Genomic DNA, 12057 nt, shown 5'->3' with positions numbered 1-12057 from the left:
ACGCCTGGTGGCTCAGAGGCTGAGTGTCTGCCTCCGGCTCAGGTCCTGCTCCCGGGATCGAGTCCCGTGTCGGGCTCCCTGCAGGGAGCCTGCTTCTCCTCTGCCTGGGCCTCTGCCCTCTCCCTGTGTCTCTCATGAATAAATCAATACAATCTTTAAAAAACAAAAACAGAATTGTCCCAGGCGGGCAGCAGGAACAGAGCTACAGCATCGCTCTCGCTCCCTCCCTCCTCATCAGTATCGTACATGCTCCTTCCTATGGTGTCACCGTCCCACCAGAGCCCCTTCTTGTCCTTTTCTCCACTGAAGCTTGTCATCCTGGCCTGGGGTTGTCCCCAAAATGTATGACTGTCCTTTCCCCTAGATGATGACACAAGTAGCATATAGCAGAGGACCCGCTTGTAACTCAACCCCTCTTTCCACCAGCCCCATCAAGCATCACGACCTGGGGAGTGGGGAGGCACAGTCATTGATGTGAGGGCCTCGTGAGAACCTGTTCGAGTATTCTCTTTCCTTCCATGCTGTTTTTGTTTTATCCTCGGCTGACTTCCCCAGAACCTGCTGCTACCAGCGGGCCACTCACTGCTCAGAGTCTCACTGGGCTGTTCCCCTGAGCACTCAAGACCCTCTACAATCTGATCCACTTTTCTTGCTTTCTTGACATTCTTAATTCAGAATCTTGACTGGTTACAGAGATTCCAAACTCCATAAGGACAGGAATGATTTGATATGCCCTTGACTCCGTCAGCAATTGCTAGATCTTGTTGATTGAAATTTATGCCTTTAAGGGAAGAGGCTGGACTGGATCATAATTCTGATCGATGCATGTGTGTTGAGCTATATTCTGGTTCTCTTACCATGGGGAGAAAACAACCAAAAAAACAAAGTAAAACAATAAAACAAAAATATAGTGGCTCCTGAATCTACTGGGCTTGGCAGGCATGGCTCACGTCTGCTCACCTGCTTTACCTGGTGTAGCCAGACTGTGTGGGGATCCGTTACCAGGGTGGTGCGCACACCTGCTTGCCGGATGGCTGCTGGCTGGCTGCGCAGCGCTCACCTGGACTGCGAACCACACCCGGGCCTAGGTTCTCCTCCCCGTGAGTGTATCACCGCAGGGCTGCTTGGGCTGCCTCCCGCCGTGGCGCCTGGGTTCCAAGCATGAATGTTCCGGGGAGAAGCACAAGTTGCCTGTCTCAGGACTTGGCCCAGACGCTGGCATGTCGTCATTTCTTGTGTGTTCTATTGGTCAAAGCCGTCACAAAGCCTAGGCGGATTCAGAGAGGTGGGAGAGGATGCACAGCCGCCTCCCTGTCTGTGGGAGGATCATGTGAGAATTTGTGGCCACTGTTAGCCACCCCACACTAATGGACTCCCCTCCCTGTGGTCTTCCCCCAGCCCTGACGGCCGCTGCCGGAAGAGGCAAGCTGGAGGTGTGCGAGCTGCTGCTGGAGCACGGAGCTGCTGTGTCCCGGACCAACAGGAGAGGGGTCCCACCTCTGTTCTGTGCAGCACGCCAGGGGCATTGGCAGGTACTGGGTGGGCCCCGGAAGGCCTCGGAAACGATGGGTGGGATAGAGTTCACTATTGCCCATCTGCCCTGGGGCCAGTGCGGCTCCTCTGAGCCCTGGCTTTTCCTTGTACTTGGCTTCTGCTTGTGCCATCAGTTCTGCTCCATAACCACAAACGGCTGACAGGCAAGCACAGCCTGCCGTTGTAGGCTGGTAACTGGGAGCAAGGCTGGGGGCCGGCGGAGGCCGAGACCTGCTTCCTTGTACCCAGCGAGGGAAGTGGAGCAGGCGGGCCCTGTCATGGTAACAGAAGACTTGCTGTGACACACCTGTTGTCGTGATTGTGTGACCCATTTGTCCAGCGTACTGGGAGGAAGAGGTGTCTGTTGTGCTCTCTAGAAAAGGAAACCTTGGGGACACCTTGGTGGTACAATTGCTTAGGTGTCCAGTGGGTTTCAGCTTAGGTCATGATCTCAAGGTCATGGGATTTGAGCCTCATGTTGGGTTCTGTGCTTGAGACTCTCACCCCCACCCTCTGCCCCTCCCCCACTGCCCTCATGTGTACATGACACTCCTCCTCCCTCAAATCTTAAAAAGAAAAAACATTTTCTCTCTTCTCCAACCCTGTGATTCAAGCTGGTTTGTTTGTTTCTTTCTCCCCTTCTAGACCTATTTATTAGAGCGCAGCATAAGGGGCAGAGGGGAACAGAGACTCTCAAGCAGACTCCCTGCTGCGTGCAGAGCCCAATGTGTGGCTCGATCCCAGGACCCTGAGATCACAACCTGAGCCAAAACCAAGAGTCGGATGCTTAACCGACTGAGCCACCCAGGCACCCCATCCGGCTGGTTTCTTTTACTAGGGAGTTACCTGTTGTTGCCTTAATTCAAGGGAGCAGGGGATCCTTGAGACTTCAGGCATTCATTCATTTTGTGAACAGTGGCCATGGACTCTACGCCATGCCTGGCATCAGGTTCCACACAAGCTACAAACAAAAAATGGATCTTACCACACATCTATCATAGGAAGAATTTTCTAGACCCAATTTTACATCACGGAATCATGTGACTCCCTCTTGCTAGTCCCATTGTTAGGAGCTACAAGCGCTCACCATGAAGATTTTGGCTTTTCAGTTCCATTTCCATGAGCTTGGTTTCTGCCATGTGCTCCCTGTGACCCTCACACCATATGATGCCCTCGCTAGTCCTCTCTCCTGGTCTTAATATTCCTAAGTCATGGCGAGGTTTGGAAAGCTTTTGTCAGTGTATCAAGAATAAGAAAGCAATGGGAATATGCCACCTTTAGTTGTTGAGGCCATGTACCAAACACCACGCCAGAGGGCTGGAGACTGTGGTCCACCCCCTACATAAAGCCCCTCACACTGGGAAGGTAGTCATATGAGGCACCTCTCTGGCTCTTTGGTTTTTGTTCGCCAGCCTTTTCACCGTGCACTGGTTGAAGGCGCAGTTCTGAGGCTGGGAATCTCTTCCAGGAAGCTTTGCTAAAAACTGCCTGCTGTGAAGGTCAAGCCATCCACTAAGCCCTGAAGCTTAGAAAAGCAGATTGCTTGGGGGTGTGGGGTGGGTGAATGCTTTCCTGCAGCCTGTGCCTCCTACCGGGTGTAGCTGCTACACCACCACGGGGCCGTGACCTCTGTCCCCTCCTTGCCTTCTGCTCACTTATCCCATATGCCCCGTTGCGGCTGTCTGGTCACTGCCTGATTGTGCTTAGGATCTCCCCTTTCCGTGCCTGGTTATGCCTTGTGTGTGTGTGTTTTATAGGTAAGTAGTAATGAATTGGGCAGGTCAGAAAAAGAATATATATTTGCAAGAAGATTCTATTCAAAGGAATACAATGGAAAGATTTCACAAGCCCTACAAATCCCACAACTCGGGCATTTGAAGAAGAGAATCCTTTGCTACTTTTAGGTGTAGAAAAATCTGCCCTTGGTAGAGAGCACAAGATCTGAAATGGAGCGGAGAGATTGTAATTCCAAGTGTTTCTTTCAGATCGTTAGATTGCTTTTGGACCGTGGCTGTGATGTGAGCCTAAGTGACAAGCAGGGCCGGACGCCCCTCATGGTGGCCGCTTGTGAAGGACACTTGAGCACCGTGGAATTCCTCCTTTCCAAAGGTAGCAGCATGGGAGCCCCTGCAGAGGTTTCTTTCAGATGGACAAAGCCAAGAGCTTTGCCAGACCCATGACCGTACTTTTTGATTCGAGTTTGAAAAGTCCCTTTGTTGGTCATTTTCTGATTTACAGGCAAGTACCAGAATAGGTAGTGAGTGTACATACCCATTACTCAGCGTCAACAGTGGTGATCGCTTTGCCAGCCCGAGTTCCTAGGCTTGCTTGCCGCGGGTCCGCACAGGGATTGGTGGATGTGAATCCGTTTGCTTCTGGGCTTTGTCGCACCGACTTCATGTTCTGTGAACCGGCTGTTTTTTCAGGTGCTGCCCTTTCTTCTCTGGACAAAGAAGGTCTTTCGGCCTTAAGCTGGGCTTGTCTGAAAGGTCACAGAGCGGTGGTCCGGTTTCTGGTTGAGGAGGGAGCCGAGATAGACCAGACGGACAAGAATGGCCGCACACCCTTGGACCTGGCCGCCTTCTACGGTGACGCAGAGACCGTAGGTACCCGCGGGTGGTCGCGCTGTCCACCTGCGCGCCGGGCCTGTGCCACGGAGAAAGTCGGGGGTCCAACCATTCCCGGGGGTGTGTGAGGCCGTGTCTGAGTGTGGTCAGTGTGTATGAGCGTGCTGTGTTGTAGCTTTCATTTTTTTCTCTTATTGTGTGGCATGCAGTCTGTTCTAGAACTTTAGTATAAAGTTAGTTAGTTAGTATAAAATTTTAATAGACTCTCAAAACCTTCAAGATACACGATTACAGACTATGTCTACAGCAGATGCATAATTGACTATGTATACACACATGCATATGTAGTTTTATTTTCTTCTAACCCATTTAAATAGGATTCCTGTACAGAGCATTTAAAAATCGCTTTTTCCATGTATATAGGAAATTACTAGTGAAATAATTATCTGGCTTGTTTTTAAATGGATGTGGCATTGTCTAGAAATAATATAAAATGCCCAGAACGCTATGTTTATCTCTTTGCCACATGCCCGAGTCTGAGATAAGAAGGGGCAAAACGTGAATAAGCTAAGAACCACAAAATGTCTTTCCGTGCAGAAACCATGCTTTTGTCGGGTTCCATGTCCCAGGCTCCAAGCAGGTGTTAAAGGAATGTTCGACTCCTTGAGAGTTACCATTTTTGAAGAATTAAATATGTTTCATGTGCAGATTAGCCAGGGAAGACAGATCCTGCATTGCTGGAAGCCGGGGAACTTGGAGCAGAAGTTGTCCTCACCCTGCACATCTGAGCCTTGATGCTTTTAGAAGGCAGTGATGTTGGGTTTAAATGGTCTCAATTTCCTGGATGGTGTAAATTGTACTTACTTAATGTCGATTTTCAAAAACAGCTGTGTAACTAAACCTCACATATCTATACTTTTATTTTTCAGCATATATTACCTTACCAGGTCCTAGTGTATCTGCATTAGGGAACAGGGAAGGAGCTTAGCATTCTAGTGTAATTTTTTTTTTAAATTGTGGTTAATAAACACAACATAAAATTTACCATCTTAACCATTTCTAAGAGTTCAATAGTGTTAGTATACTTCAATGTCCACACTTTGTCCTGTAAAACTGAAACTCTGTACCCATTAAAGAAGGCCTCATTTCTCTCCTCCTCCAGTCCCTGGGAGCCACCATATAGGTGGAGTCCTAGAGTATTTGTCCTTTAGTAACTGGTTTATTTCACTTAGCATAATGTCCACAAAGTTCATCCCTGTTGTAGCATGGTCTGGGATTTCCTTTCTTTTTGAGGCTGAAGAATATTCCATTGTAGGTATGTCACATTGTGTTAATCATTTCATCTGTCAGCGAACATTTGGGTTGCTCCCAGCTCTGTTATGAATAGTGCACTTACGAAGATGGGCACACAGATATCTTCAAGATCCTGAAAATTCTTCAGAATCTATTTGTATTGTTTTGGATATGTACCCATAAGTGGGATGGCTGGATCAAACGATAGTTCTGTTTTTAATTTTTTGAGGAACCTACATATTGTGTCTAGAGTGGTCACACCATTTTACATTCCCATCAACAATGTACAAGGGTTCCTGTTCCTTCACATCCTCTCCAACACTTAATCTATCTTCTCCTTTCTCCTTCCTTCCTTCCTTCCTTCCTTCCTTCCTTCCTTCCTTCCTTCCTTCCTTCCTTTCCTTCCTTTCCTTCCTTTCCTTCCTTTCCTTCCTTTCCTTCCTTTCCTTCCTTTCCTTCCTTTCCTTCCTTTCCTTCCTTTCCTTCCTTTCCTTCCTTTCCTTCCTTTCCTTCCCCTCTCTCTCTCTCTCTTTCTTCCTTCCTTTTTCCTTTCTTTTTCTTTCTTTTTTTTCCTTCCTTCCTTTTGATAACAGCCATCTTAAACCTAATATCTTATAGGTTTCATTTGCATTTCCCTGATGATTAGTGATGTTGGACATCTTCTCATATGTTTGTTGGCCATTTGTGTCATCTTTTGAGAAATGTCTTCACATCCTTTGCCTGCTTTAAAATTGAGCTATTTGGGTTTTTTATTGAGTTGTAGAAACTCTTTATATATTATGGATATTAATCCCTCTAGTGGCATTTTGAACCCCTGGTGGACTAACAGATTCACATGAAAATCTAAGTTGGCTAGAGACTTCTTTTCTAGTGAATAGAACAATTTGAGTAGCCAAAGTGTTTTGTTTTTTTTCTGTGTTCTGTATGTCCAAGTGACTGCTTTCATACTACATCAAATCAGTCTATGTACCATGGTCTCGAATCTTGCCTCTTTACATACCCAATAATTGAGGGTCTTTCCTAAGCCTTAAAGTGAGTTATAATTGGGTTTATCTGATCTCAAGCTGCAAGCTTCTCCAGCTTGCTGTACCCAGGCAGTGTGGATCTGAGTGTTTCTGAAGTGCCCATTGCTGTAGCCTGCCAGCTCATTGGAGCTTTGCAGAAGTCTGCTTCCTAAGTAATTGGAGACGAAAAGATGATTGTGGCATCTCTGTGGCCCGGGAAGTGGATGTGCATGTACTCATCTGTGGTATATGGATGCATGTACCTAACATGTCCCTCCTTGGGAGTGTTCACCCGCCTTCCTCATGCTAATAGAGTGGGTTTTAGCGAGATTGCAGCTCCTCTGTTTCTTTTTTTTTTTTTTAATTGTTTTTTTTTATTTTTATTTTTTAAATTTATGATAGTCACACACACAGAGAGAGAGAGAGAGAGAGAGAGAGAGAGAGGCAGAGACACAGGCAGAGGGAGAAGCAGGCTCCATGCACCGGGAGCCTGATGTGGGATTCGATCCCGGGTCTCCAGGATCGCGCCCTGGGCCAAAGGCAGGCGCTAAACTGCTGCGCCACCCAGGGATCCCAGCTCCTCTGTTTCTTGTCAGCTTTATTTCACATTAGGATCCTTAATGGCCAGAGGTGTAGAGGATCTCAGTAAAGCTAAGACTGCCAGCACCTCCCCAAGAGGCAGAGGTGGGTGGGTGTGTAGCACTCTTGCAGCGACCCTTCAGGGCTCTGTCTCTCCCACCATAGGTCCTGTATCTGGTTGAGAAGGGAGCCGTGATCGAGCACGTGGACCACAGCGGCATGCGCCCCTTGGACAGAGCCATTGGTTGTCGAAACACATCTGTAGTGGTTACACTACTGAGAAAAGGAGCCAAATTAGGTCAGTAAATACCCCGTTTTGGCAGCAGGACGGGGGGTTACCCTCAGATTCTAAAGTATGTCGGGGACCATTAGAGACTTACCTGCTCCCAGATTAAGAAGTAAGATGTCAGGTGCTTAGAGATTGTGTTTTTTCCCTCCTCTGTAAAGCTCATTTGATCACAGTTGTCCAAAATACTTAAGTGGTTCATAACATTATCACTGCAGTGTGGGTAGAAAGCAGCAGCCAGTGTTGAAGGACAGTCTAGAATTGTAGGGCATTAGGAGTGCCCGGGAGCAGGGCAGGGAGCCGTGCCGTTCATCTCTTGGGGAGGGTCGGGGGGGCAGGTATCATGGTTAAGAATGTGGGTGGCTCTGCTGAGCAGCTGAGTGTGGGAACCACTGTCCCGGAGTCGTCCCAGCCGGGCGGGTAGGGCACTGGCAGCCCCAGCAGTTCTGTGGAGGAAAGGCCACGGGATTTACTGGAAACAGGATGGGGGTCAGTTGAGGACCGTGATGGGGCAGGAGGGACTGTTGTGTGGGGGGGAGCCCCTTTTGTGTGTTTGGTCGGAAGTGACCCCCCACTCAGAATGTGTGGGTACAGAGCAACCGGAAGAGGGCTCTCGGCAGGTAGTGATCACCCCGGCATGTTACACAGGGGGAAACCAAGGCACAACTGGGGTGGATAGTTTCCTGAGGGTGCTAAGGCTCGGCAGAGTCCGTGTTTGAGGAGGAGCAGGTGGCTCCCGACGCTGCTCTTTTGAAGCAGCATCCCTGCCGCGCTTAGGAGTGGGCTGTGAGCCGTAGGGACGCAGGCCTGGTGCGGGGAGGATGGGCCAGAGCCCGCCTGCCTGAGAACACCCTCCACTCCCCAGCCCCAGGGTTCCCGCAGGAAGCCGAGGAGATTACAGGGAAGCTGGGTTTAACTGAGGAGGGGGTGGGCATGGCTGCTCCGATGCCTTCGTCCCCAGCGCGTCGCCCCGGAGTCGCAGGTGTGTCCGGTCCAGCCTCCCTCCCAGGCGCTTGGTTCAGCGTGAGGCAGATTTGAAGGGAGACCAGCTCCCCGGGGGCCACTCCGTCCCCTCCACTTCACTGTTGTCTGGAGGCTGCAGGACACACTGTGCCGCCGTTGGTGACCGTCGCTGCGCTCGGGCTCAGAAGCTGCGACCTCCTTCCGGCCGGAGCGCTGCTGCGCCCCTGAATGCGTCTTTGTTTTGCAGGAAATGCCGCCTGGGCGATGGCTACTTCCAAGCCTGACATTCTGATTATACTTTTACAGAAATTGATGGAGGAAGGAAACATGATGTACAAAGTAAGTGGTTCCCCCCCCGCCCCCCAACAAGCAGCCCATGAGCAGCCCCTCGGCCTGGCGGGGGCCGGACCAACCGTCCCCGGGCTCGGGATGGCGCTCAGCGGCCTGGCCGGGCTCCCAGGTCCCCGCGGCGGGCCTGGAGGTGGCGGCCGCGCTCCGTGGGGGCCACTACTTCTGCGGCTGTGACTGAGGCGGCAGCCCTGGTGGGAGGCAGAGCGGCCTCAGGCGTGAGAGCCTTCGTGCACCGGGTCGTAGACACACAGGAAAGGGACGCTCAGGAGACGTTTCAGGAGAAAAGAATCGTTAAGTCTCCTACGACTATTAACTTAGTTTTAACATCCTTTAGCGTCTGCAATTTGGAACAGTTTCCAGAGCTTTCTTTACTTAAGATGACCAAGGAATATATAAATACTCAGGAGACTTTTTTTCACCGTTTTCTCTTAGAAATGGAAATATGTGGGTGCCTGGGTGGCTCCGTCGGTTAAGCGTCTGCCTTCAGCTCAGGTCATGATCCCCAGGTCCTGGGATCGACCCCACGTTGGGCTCCCTTCTCAGTGGCAAGCCTGCCTCTCCCTCTCCCTCTGCTGCTCCCCCTGCTTGTGGTTTCACTCTTTCTCTCACTCTCTCAGATAAATAAAATCTTAAAAAAAAAAAAAAGAAGAAATGGAAATAAATTTAAGGACTAATAAATTAACTTGAAAGTAAAAATTTTAAAGTTTAAAGTGAAATTTCCAAAATAAGACCTTATAGCTCAGAGGTCAGCAGACCTTTCCTGTAAAAGGCCGGACAGCAGACATGTTAGGCTTTGCCATGTGGTCTCTGTCACAGCTCCCTCGCTTTGCTGCGGGGGCATGAAAGCAGCCACAGGTGACACATGAACGAACGGATGTGGCCGTGTCCGTCAGACTGCATTGTACAAACGGGTGGCAGGCCGGGGTTGGCGGGAAGCTGTAGTTTGCTCACTCCTGGTTTAGGGAGATGCTCAGGCCATTTATGTGTGAATCACTGTTCTTTCCAGGTCTGTGATGAGATGATCAAGTGTTTTGAAAACAAAACACAAAACCTGCATTATGACCACTTTAATTAATCCTTTCACAAGAGGCTGTTGCATGGGCTACATTTAGTTTTTTCCTTTTCTTTTTTAAATAATAACAAATAAGTAGGCATCCAGCACAACCCAGCAGGGTTTCTGGCTAAGAATCCTTTTGAAATTGAGTTCAGAGTGTGTGTTGTATCTTTGAAGTGGTTTTAATATGAATTTTGGTAGGCAATTATGTTAGAAATATCAGGCCATTTTCAACAGACTTCATACCTGCTGTGCCATGGAACTGACTGAGCAAATGGATTTCTTTAGCCTTGAAAATGACGTGCAGTGCTGTTCGATTTTTTAAAGCCTGTACTTTAGTTCCTCTTCAAAGAAAAATTATGATTCTACAGCGAGCTCTAGGTTTCTCCACAAGACCGTACTTGCCTTGAGAACCGTATCATTTCTTCATCTGATTTCTAGTACACTTAGCATTAAAGCATCTGTAGGAGACGGATCATTTTGGAAATGGTTTTCAAAAATATATAACAGGGGACACTGTGTGACTCAGATCAGCCACCGACTCCTGATTTTGGCTCAGGTCATGATCTCAGGGTCTGGAGATGGGCTGGAGTTGGGCTCCGTGCTGGGCGTGGAATCTGCTTAAAATTCTCCCTTTCTCCTCATCCCCACTGCTCCTGTGCACTCTTTCTCTCTCTCAAAAAAATAAAATAAAATATATATATATACACAGGATAATCTGTTGTATTAATAGTTATCAGTTTGGCAACGTATGGGCTGCTTCCTAGAAAACCTGTGTTCCTTCCCGAAGCCCGAGGCCAGAAGCCGCGGGGACAGTGAGCCGATGCTGGGCAGCCGGGGACCCGCGTGCCCTGGTGGCCGTGGTGGCCCCGGGGGAGCCTGTACCTCCTGGAACATCAGGAAAAGGCCCAATTTCTTTGCTTTCTGGTTCCTAGAAAGGGAAGATGAAAGAGGCGGCCCAGAGGTACCAGTACGCCTTAAGGAAGTTTCCTCGAGAAGGATTCGGAGAGGACATGCGACCCTTCAATGAACTCAGAGTGTCCCTCTATCTCAACTTGTCTCGCTGCCGGAGAAAAACAAACGTAAGCTGAGCCCCGGCCTGTGCCTGGAGTGTTTGCCGGTGGCCTAGGCCAGCCCGCCCCGCACTCCCGGGGCTCCCGGGGCATCTGTGGGCACATCCTCTGGACACGGCCTGCGGGGAGCCGCTCCTCTCGGGGGCGGGCGGGCGACCGCTGCCACGACGCGCCTCCCGAGGCGCTGGGAGATGCGCTGGGGGGGCCGGTCCCAGCAGAAGGCCAGGGCGCCCAGGCTGAGCACGCGCCTTCCCGTCCGCCTGGCGTGGGGTGTGTTTGCTCAGAGGCGGTGCCCGCAACCGCAACCGGGTAATCGGTGACGAGCGCGGTAACTCGTAACTAGTCGACTCGATTCAGTACTTCCTCCCTCTGCGGCCCCCGCCCGCCCCCGCCCCGAGCCGTCCGTTTCCGTTTCTCTGCTGGATTCTCCTCAAGATACTGTTAAGGTTTGGCTGCCTCCTGACCGGGGAACGAGGTCTGAGGGTGCCCCTCCGTGCGGGCCCTGACCCGTGTTTGTTGTCCACGCTAGGACTTCGGCATGGCCGAAGAATTTGCTTCCAAGGCCCTCGAGTTGAAGCCGCAGTCCTACGAAGCCTTCTACGCCAGGGCGAGGGCCAAGAGAAACAGCAGGTAGGGCGGCTGTGGGCGGCGCCCGCGAGGCCTCTGCCCTGTGCGGCGTCCGGTCGGGTCGGGTCGGGTTGGCCGCGGGTTGGTTTCCGGTTGACCTCGGGTTGGATTCGGGTTGGATTCCGGTTGACCTCGGGTTGACCCCGGGTTGGCTTCGGGTTGGTTTCCGGTTGACCTCGGGTTGACCCCGGGTTGGCCGTGGGGCTCGCGGGCTCCCCAGCGGCCTCCGGCGCCTCCCGGGCCTCCCACCCCCTTGATACTGAATCGGAGCTTCCGCGGGCCGGGCCTGGACGTCGTCAGCAACGGCTGCGCTGGCTTCGGCCGCGACGTCTCGGGAGCGGCGCCCGCCCCGCGCTCCGGGGTCCATCCGTGCCCGCGGGGGGCAGGGCGGCGGGGGGCCGCGAGGGTGCCGGCCCCGCTGCTCCGGGCGGGAAGCGCGCCCACCGGGGCGGCGAGTGACGGCTTCTCCTCTGCCCGAAGGCAGTTCGCGGCGGCGCTGGCGGACCTGCGCGAGGCCGGGAGGCTGTGCCCCGCCAACCAGGAGGTGCGGCGGCTGCTGGCGCGCGTGGAGGAGGAGTGTCGGCAGCTGCACCGGGGCCCGCCGCACAGGCCGCAGGGCGCGCCCGCCGCTGCCCCCGGGTCGGACGAGGACGAGGCCGAGGACGAGGACGAGGCGGCCGGCGGGCCCGCGGCCCTGGCCCTGGCCCTGGAGGACACGGACGCGGAG

General features: G+C 51.8%; 1 protein-coding gene across 1 annotated transcript in view; it reads left to right on the top strand.

Moving 5' to 3' along the window:
- TANC1 (tetratricopeptide repeat, ankyrin repeat and coiled-coil containing 1) overlaps positions 1–11337 on the top strand; it is a 223452-nt gene extending 212115 nt beyond the window's left edge. The window contains exons 20-26 of the mRNA XM_072811229.1: positions 1399–1532; positions 3519–3642; positions 3960–4135; positions 7142–7274; positions 8473–8564; positions 10566–10712; positions 11233–11337. Of these exons, the coding sequence (XP_072667330.1) occupies positions 1399–1532; positions 3519–3642; positions 3960–4135; positions 7142–7274; positions 8473–8564; positions 10566–10712; positions 11233–11337 (911 nt within the window). The remainder of the gene's footprint in view (positions 1–1398; positions 1533–3518; positions 3643–3959; positions 4136–7141; positions 7275–8472; positions 8565–10565; positions 10713–11232) is intronic.
- The last annotated feature ends 720 nt before the right edge of the window (positions 11338–12057 follow it).

Source organism: Canis lupus, chromosome 34 (assembly GCF_048164855.1).
Source record: "Canis lupus baileyi chromosome 34, mCanLup2.hap1, whole genome shotgun sequence".
Classification (NCBI taxonomy): domain Eukaryota; kingdom Metazoa; phylum Chordata; class Mammalia; order Carnivora; family Canidae; genus Canis; species Canis lupus.
This window is presented reverse-complemented; position numbering and strand designations above follow the sequence as displayed.